General features: G+C 41.7%; 1 protein-coding gene across 3 annotated transcripts in view; it reads right to left on the bottom strand.

Moving 5' to 3' along the window:
* Positions 1–2,721: 2,721 nt before the first annotated feature.
* TXK (TXK tyrosine kinase) overlaps positions 2,722–20,739 on the bottom strand; it is a 61,218-nt gene continuing 43,200 nt past the window's right edge. For all 3 annotated transcript variants that reach the window (XM_077757702.1, XM_077757701.1, XM_077757703.1), the window contains 7 exons: positions 17,352–17,426; positions 14,288–14,459; positions 13,578–13,794; positions 10,315–10,379; positions 7,920–8,038; positions 6,265–6,422; positions 2,722–3,546 (listed from right to left, as the gene is read on the bottom strand). In XM_077757702.1, the coding sequence (XP_077613828.1) occupies positions 3,478–3,546; positions 6,265–6,422; positions 7,920–8,038; positions 10,315–10,379; positions 13,578–13,794; positions 14,288–14,459; positions 17,352–17,426 (875 nt within the window). In that variant the 3' untranslated portion in view covers positions 2,722–3,477. The remainder of the gene's footprint in view (positions 3,547–6,264; positions 6,423–7,919; positions 8,039–10,314; positions 10,380–13,577; positions 13,795–14,287; positions 14,460–17,351; positions 17,427–20,739) is intronic.

The following is a 20,739-nucleotide window of genomic DNA, read 5'->3' as shown; positions in this document are numbered from 1 at the left end:
AGGGACCAAATGAACATATCCAGTGAAAGAAGCCAGGCACAGGAGAGTACGTACCATAGGAGTCCATTTGTATAAAGTTCCAAAAGGCCCATACCAATGCACGGTGTTGGAAATCAGGATATTGATTACTACTGGATGAGTGACTCTGTTACGGAATCTGGTTGGGATCACCCAGCGCAAGAACCAAGCGGCACTCGGAGATCTTGGAAGGCAGGAGGTTTATTTTACACCAGTGGGCTCAGAGGAGTCACTCTCCAGAGGTCTGAGCCCCAAGCATTAGCAGAGGGAACAATTTATAGCCTGTTACCTCCGCCTTCCTCATTAATCAGGGAGAAGTGTTTGCTTATTAGTCCTGTAGGCCATCTTACAACAGATTTTCCCTATCAACTCAAATTGGGCATGAGAATGGATTCTGGAATTCTGGAGTGTACCATTTCTTGATCTGAGCGCTAGTTACACATATATATTCACTTTATGAAAACTAAGCTATATACACATGACTTGTGTACCTTATGTATGTGACCAAAGTGTTGACAGCAGACCTGGACTCTTTTTATCCCAGACCTAGATCTGTCTGGGAGGATTTTAGGTTTGCTTTTGTCCAGCACTTGAATGGCAAATGAATGGCACAGCCCCTTCAACATGTTCCAAGATAAATTTGGAATCTTGAGTCCCAGGGCCAGACATGTGTTTTGTAATGCTGTGGAAATCTCTGATCTGTGGCAGAGCACATGAGCTGAGAGACCTGAGAATTGTAGGCCTACATAACAAGTGGGAAACCAAGAGAGAAGTTTCTTTGCATAAAGACAAATTCCAATGACCATGGCCTCATCACCAGCAATCATACACACTCTCTAGGGGGTTGAGGAGGGACCCAAGTATCTATGCACTTGGGCAACTGATAGGCCTCCCTTGAAGCAGATGGGTTGTGGGGCACCTGGGTGGCTCAGCTGGTTAAACATCCTACTTCAACTCAGGTCATGATCTTATAGTTTGTGAGTTCAAGTCCTGTGTCAGGCTCTGTGCTGACAGCTCAGAGCCTGGAGACTGCTTCGGATTCTGTGTCTCCCTCTCTCTCTGACCCTCCCCTGCTCACACTCTGTTTCTCTCTTTCTCAAAAATGAATAAACATTTAAAAAAAATTAAAGACATTCCAAATTCACCCATGATCTGGCACCTCAGTTACATACACGTTATCTCCAGTTACTTCTGTTTCTTAGTATCTCAAACTCTGATGAAGTATTAAAACAAAAGGAATAGAGCTCTCCTACCACCATCAATGACTGCTCATAGGCACGCCAGCGGCCGCCATCACACCTCCAGGAAGGACTTCTCTCTGGACTCACTCTCGCTCTGCACTCTGTCTTCCTGCATCGCAGCGATAGTGATGGCAGATGCTCTGTGGTCAATCCTAACTTTTCAGTATTTGGATGTTCTGTTTCGTTCTGTTGTCATAACGTTAACCTTCCCCCTGGCCTTGGCTTTTGCTTGTTCAACAGTCTCATGCCCTCTTGCACTTAACTTCTGCAAATCTTATTTGACCTAAGATCTCAGTAGTAGGAGCCCTGTCTCACCCCCATATCATGAGGAAAAGGGGTTTGATAGTCTCAGAAACACCACAGGATCTCATGCAAATATTTCTGAGACCACCACCTGAATTATCAAAGTTGAACATTCTCGTGCCTGATGCTCATTTCAGTGCTCAGTGACCGAGTACCACTGATACTCAAATACCTCATTCTTGGAGTAGGGAAATAGGACGTAAAAGTCACAACTGCTGCCAGACAGCAACTTAGCATCTAATGAGAATCATAATGCAGAACCATGATGCAGACTAGGGCAGTATTCAAACGATAGACTCCCCCATAGCAAAACCTTACAATGGTAACATTTGTGCCTTCTGCCACACACTTCTTCCTACGGTGATTCTGAAACACTCACAATGATAAAGATACATTTCCAATCATTCCCACAAACAGTGCATGAGAAATTAAGATTTAATTATGACTAGGGCGCCTGGGTGGCTCAGTCGGTTAAGTATCCAACTTGAGCTCAGGTCATGATCTTGTGGTTCATGAGTTTGAGCCCCACATCTGGCTCTGTGCTGGTAGCTTGGAGCCTGGAACCTGCTTCAGATTCTGTGTCTCCCCACTGTCTCTCAGCCCTTCCTCTACCTGTGCTCTCTCTCTCTCTCAAAAACAAATTAACATTAAAAAAAAGATTTAATTATGACTATGGTTATTGTATCTTGAATTCAAAACCCTGGACTTCAGAAATAATGGAGTTGGAGGTAATATTTGGATATTTTGGTTTTGCTTCCTCTTGCTCTTATGAAAAAAGCAAGTCATCTTCTAGAAAGGTACTGGAGGAACCTTCTATGACAAAATAAGTCTTCTTCCAGAAGACCTACAAATACAGAGAACAAACTTGATGGAGAGAGAGGGTGGGGGTGGGAGATACAGGCTTTTAGTTATAGAATAAATAAGTCACAGGAATAAAAGGCAGAGGATAGGGAAAATTATCAATGATATTGTAATAACAATGTATGGTGACAGATGGTAGCTACACTTGTGGTGAGCACAACATAACATACAGAAATGTTAAATCACTACATGGTACACCTGAAACTAATATAATATTGTGTCAGCCATACTCAAAAAAGATTGAAGAATTTAACTAAAAAAAAGACATGAACCTTCAAAATGTGTAACTTTTCATTACCCACCTGTGCAATAAGCATCCTTTTACACTAAAAGGAAAAGAAAATAAAATAGATCTATTACACATTTTAAAAGGAGGCTTCTTAAGTTGCCCCATTTCACATGGACAAAGTGTGAAACTGCAGAACTGAAATTCAGGTTCTGACTTGACCCTGACAATGGATATTACTGGAAATAGAAACGTCGCTGGGACCCGTTCAAAGAACTTTGCCTTCACAGTGTTTAAAACTGAAATACAAGAAACTGTCTCCAAAATAATCAGATATGTGCAAAACCAAGTCCTTAAATAACATCGGGGAGATTATAAAAGTTTAAGAACGTTCACATTCATGTGGCTTGTAAAGGTGCACTTTCCACAAAGAGCTGTACAGCTCAAAAGCATTGAATTCTGCAGGGGAGGCTCCTTCATTCCATGAGTTGGGAGAATTTCTTTCCTCTCACGGGTTCCCAGGGCTCTTCTCATAAAGAGCAGCCACTGTGAAGACTGCTATGAGGCAGTTTCCCCCTCTTCACATATGGGGCACGAAGAACAACACAGAAGAATGAGAGTTGGAAAGTTTCTTTCAAAGACATCCCTGTAGAAAACATGACTGTCGGAGTAGTTTTAAACTTTAAAGTTTGAAAAGCCTGTGATCTTTACACCGTTTCCAAGAGTCAGCAGCTCTAAAGGAAGGTGTTCACCTTCAGTGACTCCAAACAGGATTTCCTTTTGCGATAATTTGGCAAGATGGTCCTCTGGGTTAGCCTTCCATTCAGGTCACCAGGTCTCTGCAATCTCAGTGAGAACCTGCAGCAGCTCGGCGAATGTAGGGCGGCCTTTGGGCTTCTGGAAAAGGGAAATAAAGATGGTCAGCTCAGCCTAAAATTCACTCAGATAGCAGCTCTGGAACTTGCTGGCAGGCCCCTGGACCTAGGCTTTTTCTCCACAAATGGAAGAGAACGAAACCTTGGCGGGTGCACAGGGCATGACTGGTAGTTGAATGAAGCATGAGTGAAAATAAAGAGTAGAGAGTGCTGCAAAAATAAAGCAGCCTGACCTGCAAACACCAGCCACAGGTGGCTATTTAAATTCAAACCGATTAAAATTAAATATATTTTTGAATCCAATTCTCAGTCACACTGGCCACCTTTCAATTCTTCAATAGCCAGGCATGGGTAATATATTGGAGAGGGCAGACATAACACATTGTCCCACTGGACAGCACTGCCCTAGAGATCTTTTTGGATGACTTGGTGTGCATGGGGTAAAAAAAAGAGCTGGGAAGGGGCACTTGGGTGGCTCAGACGGTTAAGCATCCCTCTTCAGCTTAGGTCCGATCTCTCAGTTCGTGTGTTTGAGACCCGCATCAGGCTCTGTGCTGACAGCTCAGAGCCTGGAGCCTGCTTCAGATTCCGTGTCTCCCTCTCTTTCTCTCTGCCCCTCCCCCACTCATGCTCTGTCTCTCTCTAACTCTCTCAAAAATAAACAAACATTTAAAAAAAGCTGAAAAAACAAAGAGCTGGGAGAAGATGGGCATCCAGAGTACCAGGCTATCATACTCTGCCCCAGGTATTTACTACATTTGATCCCCTGTAGAAGGAAAGATTTCAGTCAGAAAGCACATGCCATGTTTTCATACAGGACTTTGCAGTTCCTGGGGCACAGACTGTTAAGGCTCAGTCAACAGAATCCATGGTCATGGAGACAAGGACTGGAACATCTTTCCTATTTCACCATGGGACGTGGTTTGGCTTTGGCTCCAGGAGGAAGAAAAGAAGACACTGTTGGCATCTTTTGAGGTCCATGGGAAACAGAACGCCTCGTGGTAGCCACATTCTCACAAAGATCGCTGGCAGCCAGGGTCATGCAGAGACACCACTCTTAGTGCTTTATAAACAGATGGCATCAATAAAAAGGACCAAGCAGAAGGATATGGAAGCCATGTGCAAGTTCTCCTGGAGATTCCAGGAATAATTTGTGGAGCTGTTGGAGGAGGTTGACATGCTGCCGGTAGTAGACCTATGAAACAGTATGTGTGTATCGGGGTGCGTGTGTAGCGGTACTGACATAATCACATTTGAATTTAAAGGGACCTAAGACTTGGGGCATTTAGATTACCTTAAAAAGTTGTAGGTAAATCACCTTTTGCAAACACATAAATCAGCATAACCAAAAACATTGTTTCAATCAATGTTCTAACTACATTTGAGACTGACATCATTTACTCGATCTTCCTGTCCGCCTCTGATTTACTCTCCTGTTTCCTCTGCACAGATAAATAAAATCTCAGTAAGTGTTATATTTTTTACACATGTACACATATATTGTTCCAGATACAATTTATGCTTCTGAGCTATTTACACTATTATTGCAGAGAGGCTCTTAAGAGAGCCATTCACTACTAGTAGCTCATTTAACATTTTCCTATGTTTTCCAAGATTCCTTGCAGAGCAGTTCATCATGGGCATAACATTTTCACACATCGAGGATCTTTATGAGATTAATACATCTCTGGAATGTGAACAACTACATTGCTCTTGAAATACTGAGTTTTTCAGTGACTGTGGGTTGCAAAGCAAGGGATTTCTTCTTCAGCCAGGAGAAAACTCGCTCACCTGCGGTTTTGCTGGAGTAACCCTGTCAGCTGGAGAGAGAAAGCTGTCAGAAATCACAGGGAAGTCTGACATGAAGGAGACGGGTGTGCTGCGTTTGTGCACAGAAAAGACAGAACATCCCTGTTTATTTTTAAGCTCAGCATTTTAAGAAAAAGAAAAACTGGATCCCCACCCCTCACCCCCCAGAGAGAATTTCCTGAGTAGAAGTTCTTGACACACTTTCTGTCTTGATTCCTACTCTGGTTTCATCTCTCTATTGGGAGTCTTGAGTGCCAAAAAAGAGATGAAACCTATTACTGTCAGCCTGCGGAAAGCAAGACAAATTACAGGCGAGTGAAGTAAATAAAAACACCCTCCTTCTCCTTCAATGTGGAAGTTTACCAAACCTGAGTCCACCCACCAGTTCTTAAAGGAGTAAAACACCTCATCACTTAAGTCCCCGCAGCATCAAGAGTTTCTGCAAGAACCAATCTGAGAAAAATAAGCCTTGAAAAATGCGCTGGATTCCTCAGATGAAAGGCTGCTGCTAAAAACAAAACGGATTAATGACCTCGTAGTGGCAGTTTCAGGTAGAAACAGTACTTCTGGGGGCGCCTGGGTGCTCAGTCGCTTAAGCGTCCAACTTCCGCTCAGGTCGTGATGTTGCAGTCGGTGAGTGTGAATCCCACATCGGGCTCTGCTGACAACTCGGATTCTGTGTCTCCCTCTGTCTCTCTGCCCCTCCCATGCTCGTGCCCTCTCTCACTCGCTCGCTCTCTCTCTCAAAAAATAAACATTAAAAATTTTTTTCATTTAACAAAAAGAAATAGTACTTCTGGCTCTTGGGGATCATCATCAGGACTCAATCCCTCTTCCCGCCATGCTGGAGTCCTGAGCAACGCTTGTGACACCCGGGTCTGTTCTCAGACACTAGGAATGCCGACTTCATAGGAAAGCAGGGGACACTCACCTCATGCCAGCAACTGTACATGACTTCGTATATGGACATTGGTGCCAGTTGAGGACGGTACAGCCTGAAGCCTTTAGAAATGGCTTCCACGACTTGCAAATTTGACTTATTCTCAAAAGGCATTTTTCCTTCCGTAAAAACTTCCCACATCAAAACTCCTACACATAAAATGCATGTAAACAAGAGGTTACTTGAAACTGCAAGAACTGTTTCAAACCCCCAGGCCTCCTTTCCTCTTCCTCCTTTGAATTATAATCATTCAGGAGGAGAATGGCTCTGTCTAGGAATCAGACAATGTGTAGCTGAGTTTTTGAACAGGCCTATAATCTGAAAATATTCCAAGTGAAAACAATGCCTTTCTTTTCCATTGGTCTTGACTGCCTCCCTAGTGAAAACGAATGTTGCCAGCACTTTTGTTCCTAAGTATGCTCCTGTCGTCACACCCTGAAACCAACAAGTCTTTCTGCCATTCTATAGAAAGTAACAGAATTGGGTGAGCCTCTGCGGCCTGCTAAGACCAAGTTTCCCAGCCAGTCGCTGGCACATGTTCTCCTCCTCCCACTGAAAGATTAGGCTGCTGGGTAGACCGGGATATCTAGCCAGGGCTTGGTACATAGGCAGATATTCTATAGTCATCGATCGATTGATAGATTAGTGAAACTCCTTCAATGCTCTCATTTGGACTTTATTTAACTATTCACTTATTCTACGAATATGTATTATGTACTGATTAGAGGCCAGGAGTACGCTAGAGCCAGAAGATTCTAAGAAAGAGACCAGTCTCTGTGCTCAAGAAGCTCACCGTCCAGTGGGCAGTAGAGACAAGACATCAGGTAAAGCTCAGAAATTCTAACTGTTCCGCAACCACTTGAGGAGGTCTTTGTGTTTCTATCCATTAATCTCACAACTTAACTGCTCTCCCGTAGAGCTTAAAATGTCACCTGCCAAGACTACCACAAGTGAGTAGAGAGCTAAAGAGATCAATGATGCAAGTTTAACCTTACAGGGACCATAAAATTCACCCCCTTCTGAGGGTGCAGATGTCTCTCCAAACCCAAGAAGCCATCTGGAAAGGTCTATGCTAAACAGATAGCTCATTGCACATTCATTGCCCCTTTCTGAGAATCAACTTGAAGAACAAACTACACTGGACACGGGTCTACAGTGTCTCCTTCTCAATGAAGAACATTATACAATATAAACTCCAGTTGACGGTTCCCAAGGAGGCCAACATCTAAATTCCAGAAAATTTGAAGGTAATGGAGTAAATGAGGTAGTGTTGCTTAGTAGTTAGGCAATGAAGTGTATAAATTACGCTCAAAATTCAGTGACACCTTAAGATTTATTTTCCTTGCAAGTCTCTGTGGTGCAGAAAAGTTGGCAGAGTTTGTTTTCTAGATCAGTAGACTCTCTGTTATAGTTTTGCAGCAAGTGCTCAGTGCGAAAGGAAAAGGTCCAAAAGGTAGACTTCTATAAGAAGGTGTGTGACACCACTCACCAAAGACAGCCTGGGTGTGTTTAGAACACCCAAGATAGAAGCACTGTTGCAAGAAGAATTTTTTCAAATGCCACATCACGTTAAAAAAATCAAACCTTAAAAAAGATTGGCCTTTTATTAAGTCAGTTGCCATCAAACGAATATCAAATTTACTCACCAAAAGACCACACATCAGATTTGCTGCTGTACTTGTTGAAATGGAAAACTTCGGGAGGGGACCACTTGATTGGGAACTTGGCACCAGACGAACTGATATATTCATCATCCAAAACGTACCTAAGGTTATTAGATTCAAAGCACCTGTGCTAAATACCTCCAGGTAAGCTTAGTTCAACCCCCCTTAGCTGACTTCAAGTTCTAAGAGAGAAAGTGTGTTACCCCAGAAATGTTCCATATACCTTCTCTTGTGAACCAAAGTGGGAAAGTATCCTATACAGTGATTCCTCCCCAAGCCAAGCCTCAATTCTGTTTATTTTGTTTCGGTTTCAGAAAACCGGAGCAATTCTTCAATCCAAAATTGGTAACCCACTCATTACCTTAGTTACAAAAATTCTTAATTCTGCAAAGGTGCTAATGCTTTAACACCCAAGGTTGTAAAAAGGAAATTAAAAAATAGGGGCACCCAGGTGGCTCAGCCCATTAGGCTGATGACCTGACATCAGCTCAGGTCATGATCTCACAGTTCGTGGATTCGAGCCCCGCGTCGGGCTCTGTGCTGCTAGTGCAGAGCCTAGAGCCTACTTCGGATTCTCTGTCTCCCTCTCTCTCTTTCTTTGCCCCTCCCCCGCTCATGCTCTGTTTCTCTCTCAAAAAGTTAAGTAAACATTAAAAATAATAAATAAATAAATAAGGCAAAGAACAAATTCAAGGTTTAGGTGCCTTATTTTCTTTTTTCATACATATATGTTTTGTGAGACAGAGAAGGGGAAATTGTATTGAATATAATACATGTGATGTAAAAAATCTCCAGTGTATTAAAATGGCCCTATAAGAAACCAGTAATAACTACCACCTCCTTTTAAAAACTACAAAAATATTAAGCTTCTTTTTTTTTTTTTTTTGAGAATCCTAGGCAGGAACACTCAAGTATGGGAATCTGGAGAGAACAGATGAAAACTGAGTCATGCTGTGTAGCCCCTAGAGTGTGCAGTAGAGTATTTTGAATTATTTACTAGTGCTTCCTCACACTCTCTTTTTTTCCCCCATATCCCCTACTTCACCCCACCTTTAAGTGCTTTATTGAGACAGAAGTCATTCTACTAAGGGAAAGAGTGGGTAATAGAAAACAAAAGGGAAAGAGCCATTTTTCATAGCTTTGGAGTTTCAAAGGTCTAAGCTTTCCAGAGAAGAGAAGGACTGAGTTGCTAACAAAATATTTGGGAGAATGGCTCATANAATTACACCCCCCCCCCCCCCCCACCACCACCCATCCCTCTAGAAAAAGGCCCCTGCAGCTGGGAGGTGGGAGAGAATAAAGGGAAAGGGAAGCTGTATTAGACGTTAGTGGGCAGCAGAGGCAGGGTCCTGGACCCTGCACCCACAGTGGCTGCCCGGGCCACATGGCAGGGGAATAGGTCAGCAGGATTCAAGATACTCCAGGGGTTTTCTTGGCATGGAAAATGCCAGCACCACAGCATCTTGCAGACAGAAATTTGGGCTGACTCGGCAGCCACCTGTGCAGGTGTCCAGCCAGGGACAAAACAGGAGGGTGGGGGCTGCAAGGACACCAGCATCAATGGATAACAACAAGGACCAGACATGCCGTCCCCAGTATGTGGCCCCGGGAAACATACAGAATTTGAATCTGACCTTGAATCAGAGAGAAATCGTGAATTCACGGGGATTATGTTTTTAGCAACCTGAAGGAAAGGGGCTCACAATACAGACTGCATAGAGTTGTAGAAAATAAGATTCCATTTTCTACACCTGAGTTGTAGTCTTAAAGTCAACTACTACATTGGATGAAAGAAATACATGATGGGGGTGCCTGGGTGGCTCAGTCGGTTAAGAATCTGGCTCCTGATTTTGGCGCAGGTCATGATCTCAGAGTTCACGAGTTCAGGCCACACTGATAGTGCAGAGCCTGCTTGGGATTCTCTCTCCCCCTCTCTCTCCCTCTCTCTCTGTCCCTCTTCTGCTCTCTCTCTCAAAACATAAATAAACTAAAAAAAAAAAAAAGCATGACGATGACACAGAAAAATCAGAGCTAAACAAATTTATTCTTCTTTTCTTTCAGAAATATACATATGTCAGAAAAGCTTTTTTCTTAACCTTCTTATGACGATGAGTAGATTGAGAAATTTTATAGATTTTAAGATATGCCTGAAAATGACCTGAAAAAATATCAGAAGAATAGTCCAAAATATCCACTGAACTCACAGCTAAAATTGGTTTATGTCCTAAAATTCAAAAGAGGGCAATAAGCCAAACCACCACATCAATACTTTCTTCACAGGAAAAAAAAAATGCTATTAACATCTTCAGTTTGTCAGTAGACAGATGTAAGATTCTTTCTTATGAGTAAACAAACAAACAAAATATATATCATGTACCTCGTCATTCCAAAGTCCGATATTTTTACAATACTTGCAGCACTGACCAAACAATTCCTTGCTGCCTATAAAAAGAAGAAAGGAATCCAAGTTTGAATATAGTTTCTCTTCCAAGAGTTTCTACTCTCCTTTTCTTAGTTTATTTGGACCCCCAGCCTACTTCTCTATATGAGCAGCCATTTTATTTTTATGGTGACTCCTATCAATACCATATATGACTCAATATATATGCCCTCACATGATGGATTTTAAGGATTCTTCAAAGAAATAACCAAAAAAAAGATAAAGAAATTTTAATACCTTTTCTTTTAAAAGTTTTTAATTGTTCTCAAAAAGTAGCTTTGATAAAGTGAAAGACTAAACCAAAGAAATGTTAAGCTATGAATCCTGGCATTAAAATTAGTGTGCATTTTTTAAATTAAGTTTTTAAATTTACATCCAAGGTAGTTAGCATATAGTGCAACAGTGATTTCAGGAGTAGATTCCTTAATGCCCCTTACCCATTTAGCCCGTCCCTCCCTCCCACAACCCCTCCAGTAACCCTCTGTTTGTTCTCCATATTGAAGAGTCTCTTATGTTTCATCCCCCTCCCTGTTTTTATATTATTTTTGCTTCCCTTCCCTTATGTTTATCTCTTTTGTATCTTAAAGTCCTTACATGAGTGAAGCCATATGATATTTGTCTTTCTCTGACTAACTTCACTTAACATAATACCTTCTAGTTCCATCCATGTAGTTGCAAATGGTCAGACTTCATTCTTTAGTGTGCATTTTTAAATAATGCAGAGACAATGTATTTGATGCCAAAATAATTCATTTTCAGAGAGCTTAGTCACAGAAAATCATTGATTTGGTTATTTAGCCTCATGTATCGGTAGTTTGATAATTTTTTTTTCCTCTTTTAAGCTCCTCTGTGGGTCAGCTAGTCCAAAAACAGAAGCGAAGAACTAACAACGGCAAGCTAGGAGGAGTCAGTTTGGAAGATTTTCACAAATACTAGCAAGGATCTCAAAGCCAAACCACAAGGCGAGCCCTTGACAGGGGAAAGACTCTTGGTTAGCTGATACTTTGTAAGCGGCATGAATAAAATAGAGCACAAAACAAACCAATCAAGGAAGAAACCAAGGACAGAGGACCTGCAAGAAGCCATTGGGAACAGACAGAATGACTAAAACCATCACCCACCTGAGTTTTGAATTCTAATCCCTGTCAGAAAAGACCAGCCTGCAGAGACTAGGAAAGCAAGCTAGGTGGAATTCATGCCATATCTATCCATTCAAATATTTGCTCCATAGCTACTACGTACTGAAGACAGGGGAAAGTGCCATGAGGGATACAGAACGATAATGCAGCTATAGAGTAGCAATAGTTAGCACCGCTGAGCGCGCTATATGCCAGAGCCGGTGTAAGTACTTAGTCGTATTAATTCATGTAATTCTCCCAACAAGCCCATAGGAGGAAGGCTCTGTAATTAACACCACTGTGCTAGTTAACGAGCTTGCCCAACATCACATAGCTAGTGAGAAACAAAGGCGAGATATTAATTAACACAGGCAGTCTAGCTCGAGAGCAGTGGTTGTGAATCATGGCTGCACGTTGAACGCACCAGGGAAATTTTCAAAAAAACATTTATGGCTAGATTCTACCCCCAGAGATTCTGATTTAATTGACTCAGGTCATGGCCTGGGTATCGCGATGTTTTAGAAGTTCCCAGGTGATTCTAAGGCACCCCTAAATCTGAGAAAATTGTTCCGCAACCTGTGTCCCCATCCCACGGCCGCAGCTCAGAAGCCTAGGCCTTGATATCAGGGAATTTAGAAGTTAATAGTTGTATTAACAATGTAAACAATGAACTATTATAGTGAGTGGTAAATAAGAAATGCCATGGAATTCTAAGTCACCCATAAGGCTAGCAATAAGTGGGTTAAGGTCAATGAAATAACACCTTCTTTCTCTCCCCAGAAAGCTCTAGCCTGAAATGATAGATAAGAAAGTCACTCTGGTCTTGAGCAATGAAGTTCAGGATTACCTGTAGGTGGCGATGTCAGGGACATCTCACAGATTCTCAAGATCTCGTTGTGGTTAATTTTTGGACTTAGAAATGAGGCATGGGAAGACAGAGAAGGAATAGCATGAATACCATGAATAAATATGGAGTGGATACAAAATGTTTTTCCAGGCAAGGTAGCAAGGCAGGAAAGCAGGGCTATTAGCATTTAGGGCAAGACAAGCGCTATTTTAATTTTAATTAATTAATTAATTAATATTTTTTTAGGATGTAATGTTCCCAGTATTACAGAACAGAATGATTTAGCATTTCTAGTCCCCCTCAACAGGGCCAGCAATGCCACTGTGATACTGTTACAACCAAACCCCCTCCACATGGTGCAGTTTCATCCCTGGCTGTTCTTCACTACTCTATCTCCAGTGCCTGGCCTGTGCCTGGCACATATCGACGTTCAATCTGTATTTGATCATTGGTTGAAAAGAAGAAAAGTAGAAGTAATGGAAGAAGACAGCGAAGGCGAGAGGAAAGAAAAGTAAATTCGTTTTGCGTGGTTGATTAGTGTGGCAGTTCATTAGTTCAAGGCATATTTAGAGCAACACCTTCCTTGGCTACAGCATTATTGGGTAATTAAAAATAAAGCCACATGTCCCAGAGAATTACATGAACAGGAAAGTGTTTAGAAATTAAGCCAATAAGGGGCCACCTGGGTGACTCAGTGGCTGAGCCTCCGACTTTGGCTCAGGTCATGATCTCGCGGTCTATGGGTTTGAGCCCCGGGTCAGACTCTGTGCTGACAGCTCAGAGCCTGGAGCCTGCTTCTGATTCTGTGTCTCCCTCTCTCTGCCCCTCCCCTGCTTGTGCTCTGTCTCTCTCTGCCTCTCAAAAATAAGTAAACATTTTTTAAAAGAAAGAAATTAAGTCAAAGGTATTTTATTTAAAATATTGACAGTCCTTGGGGGCGCCTGGGTGGCTCAGTTGATTAAGCATCCAACTTCTGATTTGGGGCTGAGGTCATGATCTCAGGGTTCATGGGTTCCAGGCCAGCATGGTTCTATGCACTGACAACACGGAACTTACTTGGGATTCTCTCTCTCCCTCTCTCTCTGCCCCACCCCAAAATATAGATGTTTTCTCTCTATATAAAAATAAATAAAGACAAATAAATATATACAAAACTAAACATTGAAAGTCCTCGACTGTCCTGTTCTTCTGAAATGCAACACATAAAAACCCGGTTGAGCCTGCATGGTACTCACTAAATCCCTATGAATAAAGCAGTTCCTCTCCAGGTACTCCATTCCTTCACAGACGTCCTCGCACATGCTCAGTAGCATTTCCTTCCGCAGCGCCCCCCTTCTCTCCCGGAGGTAGCTCAGCAGGCAGCCGTTCTCCATGAACTCGGTCACAATGTACAGGGGCTTCTGCTGAACGCACACTCCGTACAGCTGGACGAGCCTCGAATGCGATAACTTCCTGTGGAAGAAAAGCACACACCCATGAGCAGATTAGTTTTGCCATTCGAAGTGCTTAGACTCGGTTGGTGAAATTTTCCAGCTTTACATTATTTTCAACATCTGAGATTCGAAAAACACCCAACCACAGAAAACCTAGAAGGTTCCTTTCCGCCGTGCACGCTTAATCAGTGGGGTCAAGAGGTCAAGTGGTAACTTCCCAAGTCCCTACAGAATATTATGGGCTCCATATTCTGCTTTTTTCTGCTTTCCATCCTGTAAGCCTCTTGCTTCCCCATTGCTACTTCTCCTTGCTTAGGTCTGCACAGAGTTCCCGTTCCTATATGTTTCAACTTTTCTAACTGCAGCTGCTCAGACAAAAATGCCAGACAGGTCACACAAGTAGCTTGGGCCGAGTTGTGACACAAATCCAAGCATGACTGCTCCAAAATCCATGCTCTTTCCATGACACCAGAATGTTGCACAAAATTTATCTGGGTGTCGCTTATACTTACGTCATCACTTTAGCCTCTTCAATGAAGTCCTCTTCAGACATGGCGCCTTCGCTGATGGCCTTGATAGCTACCTGGATGTGTGCTCGCCATTGCCCTAAATGAACGACCCCAAACTGACCGCTTCCAATCTCCTTCACAAACGCCAACTCAGCGGGATCTATCTCCCACTTTTCTAAAAAAGTAAAATATCCATGTTACAAGTAGGGGACATTTTTAAAAATTTTTGTTAATGTTTATTTTTGAGAGAGAGAGATAGAGGGTGAGGGAGGGAGGGGCAGAGAGAAAGGGAGACACACAATCCAAAGCAGTCTCTAGGTTCTGAGCTGTCAGCACAGAGCCCCACTCGGGGCTCAAACCCATGAACCGCAAGATCATGGCCTGAGCCGAAGTCAAACACTCAATCGACTGAGCCACCCAGGTGCCCCAAAGCAGGGGCTATTTTTAGAGCTAGAAAAGATTTAGGAATGATCTCGACCTATTCTATTCATTTACAAAGAGGTTAAACATTTTATAAAAGAGTAGAACAGAACAGTAACCATTTTTAATACCCTCATTGTGATTTACATGTGTAATTTCAGAATTCAAGCTTCAAGATACAAACTTGACTTACTTAAAGAGGAATTATGGATATTAAAACATGCTTTCTCTTCCCAGAGGGACCCAGGATGAAATGCAACACTGCCTTTCTAAACCAAACCCACCAAAGCTACACTTGAGCTCTAAAATATGTATGTCCCCATCTGGTTTTGTCCTGCTGAGTACACTTGCGAAGCCCAGAACATGTGGTCCCCGCCCCCCAGCCATTTCACTTCCGTCTATTGGTCCTCTGCCCACTATCACCCCTGAAGGGCTTTTCTGCCTTAGTGTTTTCTCCTTAGGGAAGAGTCTAACAAATTCATCCAATAAATATGTCTAATGTTAGGATTCTAAGTCGCATATATCTAAGTCTATGTTAGAAGTGACATTTGTGGTACAGTATATTTGACTTCTGTAGAAGTCAAGGAGGACAAAAAGAATGGTTTTTAAAATAACCCTCTTGACAATCCTCGGTTTAGTATCTTCTTTTATATCGTGACACCGCCATCTGCTGGAACTTTAGAATAATGCAATTTAAAGAATTGTAAAAGGCCAGCTTTGCAACGTGATCTCACTCCCAATAATAGGTATGTTTTAAAACTAACATGAGAAAAAAAATTTTTTAATAAATAAAAATAACATGGGAGGATATATTCATCATCTTGATATTGGCAGGAATTTATTCAACATAATATAACCACAAAGGAAAATATTGACAAATTATACTTCATAAAAATCCTATCAAAGACACACCATTAAGAGAGTGAAAAGGAATGGGGCACCTAGGTGGCTTAGTCAGTTGAGCATCCGACTTTGAGGTCATGATCTCACAGTTCATGAGTTTAAGACCCACATTGGACTCTGTACTGGCAGCTCAGAGTCGGGAGCCTGCTTTGGATTTTGTGTCTCCTTCTCTCTCTGCCTCATCCCTGCACTCACTCTCTTTCTCTCAAAAATAAGTAAGTATTTAAAAAAATTTTAAAAGATAGAGTGAAAAGGAAAGCCACATATTGGGAGAAGATATTTCTAAAACATGTAACCAATAAAAAATTTGTATTCAGAATATGAAAAAAATCAGTTAGAAAAAGGCAGATAGTTCTATGTCTAAGGGTTAAGAAACTTGAATAGAGTATTCTCTCACAAAAGGGTATACCCAAATGGCCACTAAGTTGATCAAAATAATTATTCATCAGGGAAATGCAAATTTAAACCACAATATGCTACTACACCTGCCAGATTGGCTAAAGTGAAAACCAAAGTATCCATGAGAATACTAAACATTAGTGAGGGCAAAGGTGTGGAGCACCTGGCGCTCCCAAACGCTATTGATTGAAGTGTGGTTTGGTATAAGCTGTTTGGAAAACTAACTAAATCTGAGTGTGTACATACTCTATGACCCAGTAATTCCACTCTTAAATACATATCCAACATTATTGGAGCTTCAGTGAGTGCTGAACTTCATCAAAGTACATGCAATATGTTCACAATGATATTATTTATGAGATAAAAACTGGTTACAAGCCAAATAGTCATCTAAAGATGGTTGGGTAAGTCCACTGTGGCATAGTCATGCATTGTCACACCACACCGATGTCACACTACCTCACAATGGAGATGAGCCAACCACACCCAATACCATGGATGAAGAGGAAGAAACCAATAATGTCTTATTCCATTTAGATAAAGTAGTCAAAACCAGGCAAAACTAATTGAGCTTTAGTTATGAGTTGTGCACTGTTCTATATGTTAAAAAATGGAGACATTTATTTTTTTTTATTAAATAGGACCATGCTTAACCTAAATAAATTGCTAATGGCACATAACTTTTATTATATACATTGTATTTAGGGGCAGAAGAATCACCTAGGCATCTGTGATGCCCTGAAATCACTCTCCCATATCAATGAACAGAGAGACCCTGAGTCCTGATTACCCATTACATGATAGAATGGTGTCATCAGTTTCCCAGTATATTGATTCACACTGATGAGAGAAATGTGAGGGAATAAAGGGCCATCAAGTTACAAAGCAAAATTCTTTGGCTCTTATTTATTCTTGATAGATTTGCAAAAATACATGTGCTAGAAAATGGTTCAAATCAAACTTTCTACAAGTTCTATTTTTAAAAGGTGAAGAGGAGACAGCAGCTCTTCTTAGCAGGTCTCTTGGGAAGCAGTCATTTCCCAGCTACCCTTGTACCCAGAGAGCAGTAACTCAAACATCCAAATAAAAAGAATTCTAATTTATCACTAGAGCGCCTGCTAATGTAAAATCAAATTTGAAGTAAAATCGAAACAGTTCTTTCCAAAGTTTAACTTGCTCTTATGAGATGCATATACTTCACTATCTCAGAAGGAGGATTTCAACTTTGAGAAGAAACCTTTCCAGGTATCTCAGAAAAGTGAAGAATTTAAAGAACGTTGAGGGAACTTGGGGGAGATTCTTTACTGGATTTGATGTTGCACTTGAGTACATGTGCATACTTTACCATAGCTAAAACCAGCCGTGGCTGGCAAACAGCTGCCCATCAGTCCAACTGGGTAGCGGAGACGGGTCATGAGACCTGGGAAGGAAGAGGAATCGGCATCTCAAGACTTGTTACTGATATAAAAGAAAAAAAAAAAACAAGTATACTAGAAGACAGCGCCCTTCTCCCAATAAATTAGGCAAAAAAGCATTCTATATCAGTCTATTTGCTTATTTCCCCCATTTTCATAAAATAATATTTGTACATTGAACACACATTTTAAAATCCAAGAGAATTTAAACATGAAGATCTCACAAAATGTTAGCAGCCAGAGATATATCATTATCATTCTGGTCAACACCTTTGCAAAACCCTCTATATTTGCACTTGAAAGCACGTACACACACAACATGTTTCACAGAAAAGTAAAAGTTTTGCTATAAGTTTTTGCACTCAATATATCATTGACATATGTTAATAACTATAAATAGAGCTTAAAGTTATTTCCAAAATTTCACTATTATAAAATATGCTGTCTGTTTTTCAACACAAACTTTCATGTACATCTCAAATTGTTGCCTTGGAAATTTGATTTCTTGATCAAAGCATGTATAAAAAATTGTACTAATTCATTCAACCACCAGCAGTATTTAAGTGACCCATTTCCTGACCCTACTATTCAAGATTTTTTTCTCTAAATATCATGGTTGAGTAAATGAGGCCTCTTTTGATTGGGCCCACATGGACCCAATTGGGTCCATCAATTTCATTTAGTTCAACAAGCATTAATTATTTATTCCTTCAACCAATGTTTATTTGGGGCCTGTTTGGTGCCAATCATTAGCTAACTGGTGGGAGACAGCAGTGACTAAGACAGTGATGTTCTCTGCTCCCATGGAGCTTGCATTTTAGTGGGGGAAGAGAAAATAAAGTACATGCACACACAAGAAAAAGGAGAAGATGAGGAGTAGACACAGAGTACATAAAATAGAGCTTCTATAGAGTAGGTGCTCAGGGAAGACCCTTCTGACAAGATGACAGCTGTGCTGACATTAATCGACAAGGAACCATCTTACAGAGATTAGGAGGAAGAACATTCCAGGCAGATGGAACAGCATGTGCAAAGGCTGGAAGACAGAAAAGAACTTGGCCAGTGTAAAAACAGAAAGAAGCATCACTAAGTGCTACTGTGTGCAAGACACTCTTCTAGGTAGATCTCAGAGACAGATGGTAGCTAGATTTACTGTGCTGATCACTTTTTTATTTATATAAATGTTAAATCGTTATGTTACACAATTGAATATACTACTGTTTGGTAACCACACTTCAATAAAACAAGTTTCTAATAACTGAGAAGAAATAGAAGGAGGAAGAGGAGGAGGAGGTGGGAAGAGGAGGAAAGAGCTATCTCTTAGGAGAATGCAAACATCTCTTGAAACCCCTACGTTTCCAGCCCCTGTAACGGACAGAAGGATGATACCATCATCTGAGACAGACAACAGGAAGAGGAGCAGGTTTGGAGGGAAAGCAGTGTTTAAGATGAAGAGATCCAGTTCATCACTGAAGTTCAGGGCCTGTGGGATTGCAAGGACCTGGGACTACCAGGCAGAAGAATTCTGCAAAGGGAAATGTCTAGGGTGAGAAGAGAAGTGATCAGGGACCGATCCCTGCAGACACCAATGTTTAAAGAAGAGTAGAAGTAAGACTCCTTGGGAAGACCTATAAGGAATATCTGAGCTCAAGAACAAGAAAGGGCAGGGTCAAAGAATCTGGGAAGCAGGGTGTTTCAAGGGGTGACACCGTCAAATAGAGCAGAGAGGGCTGGAAAATGTAAGAACTAAAAAGCATCACCCTGTAGGTCAGTATGGGGATCACTGGTAAAGTACAGGGTGATGAACACCGAAGCCAGATTGCAGATGTTTAAAAAGTAAATGGAAGGGCGCCTGGGTGGTTCAGTCTGTTGAGCATCTGACTTTTGATTTCAGCTCAGGTCATGATGTCTGGTCATGAGATTGAGCCCCATGTCAGACTCCATGCTGGGTGTGGCACCTCCTTAAGATTCTCTCTTTCCCTCTGCCCTCTGCCCCTCCCCTGCTCATACTCTTGCTCTCTCTTTCTCTCTCTCTCTTTCAAAAAAAAAAAAAAAGCAAATGGAAATGAGCAAGAGGAGACCATAGATGTGGACACATTTTTCCAAAAAGCATGACTTCGAAGAGCAATGTCTAAAAGAAGAACAAAAGGACCAAGGAAGGGCTTTGGGTTGTTTGCCTTTTGAATAATAAAGTCTTATGCATGTTTCCAGGCTAAAGAGAAAAGTTCAGAGGAAATGGAAGAGATACAGGAGAAAAAGGAAGGGGACATGGTGGTTGGTCCCAGCAGGAGAGGAATGGAGGGAACAGGGGTACAGGCTCGGCCTGACCACTCCTGGAGGGAATGAGGTGAGGAGGGGTAAGCCTGAGGGAGCTCCTGGTCTGCTGGCTTCAGTTTTCTTTTTTCTTTTTTTTTTTTCTTTTTTTTTTTAAATGTTTTTATTTATTTCTAGGAGAGAGAGAGAGAGACAGCGTGAGCAGGGGAGGGTCAGAGAGAGAGAGGGAGTCACAGACTGAAACAGGCTCCAGGCTCCGAGCTGGCAGTCAGCACAGAGTCCGACACGGGGCCCGAACCCACGAACCGCAAGATCATGACCCAAGCGAAAGTCGGACGCTTAACCAACTAAGCCACCCAGGCACCCCTGGGTTCAGTTTTCTTAATGAAGTGGACAGCTAGGGATTTGCTGACAGGGCAGTGGATAATATTGGAAAGGAGTCTTGAGGAGAATGGTAGAACTTTGAAGAGAGAGCTGGAAAGGATATTTACCAGGGACCCTGAAGACTTAGTTTAGGTTAGAGCCTTCATCAAGTTGGGGCTCTATACCACATGATCCAAATAAGGAACATAACGAGGAATTTCTTTAAGACCCTAACACCTCCCTCTAATTTCAAAGTTCTTATTTGCTAAACATTTTTATTCTGTGATTTACTACCAGTGGTTTAATGATAGTCTATCACTCTGACAGAAAGAAGTCTGTCACTCTCTTTGCACTGTCCTTACTTCTGGGAAAGAGATGGACTGTCATGAACTAAATTGACCAGAAGTCAGCATGTAGACAGGACAGTCACAGGCTCTGACTCACAGCCTTTTCTGAAACTGAGCTCTCCAAACTACCCTCCAATGATATAGCTTGTCTCTTTCTGGAGGATACACCAGTCATTTATGGCAGACTGTGGAGTCAGGGGCTTCAATGGCTCCAATTGTTTCAAAGATTTTTTGAGTTCAGATCTCAGCACAATTATTAACTATGTAATCTTAAGTACAACTCATCCCTCCGTTTCCTCACCTGTAAGATCGAGAGACTAACAGAACCTATTTT

This window comes from Crocuta crocuta, unplaced genomic scaffold, assembly GCF_008692635.1.
Source record: "Crocuta crocuta isolate KB4526 unplaced genomic scaffold, BGI_CrCroc_1.0 scaffold282, whole genome shotgun sequence".
Classification (NCBI taxonomy): domain Eukaryota; kingdom Metazoa; phylum Chordata; class Mammalia; order Carnivora; family Hyaenidae; genus Crocuta; species Crocuta crocuta.
The sequence above is the reverse complement of the archived record's forward strand: the minus strand, read 5'-3'. Positions and strand labels throughout refer to the sequence as shown.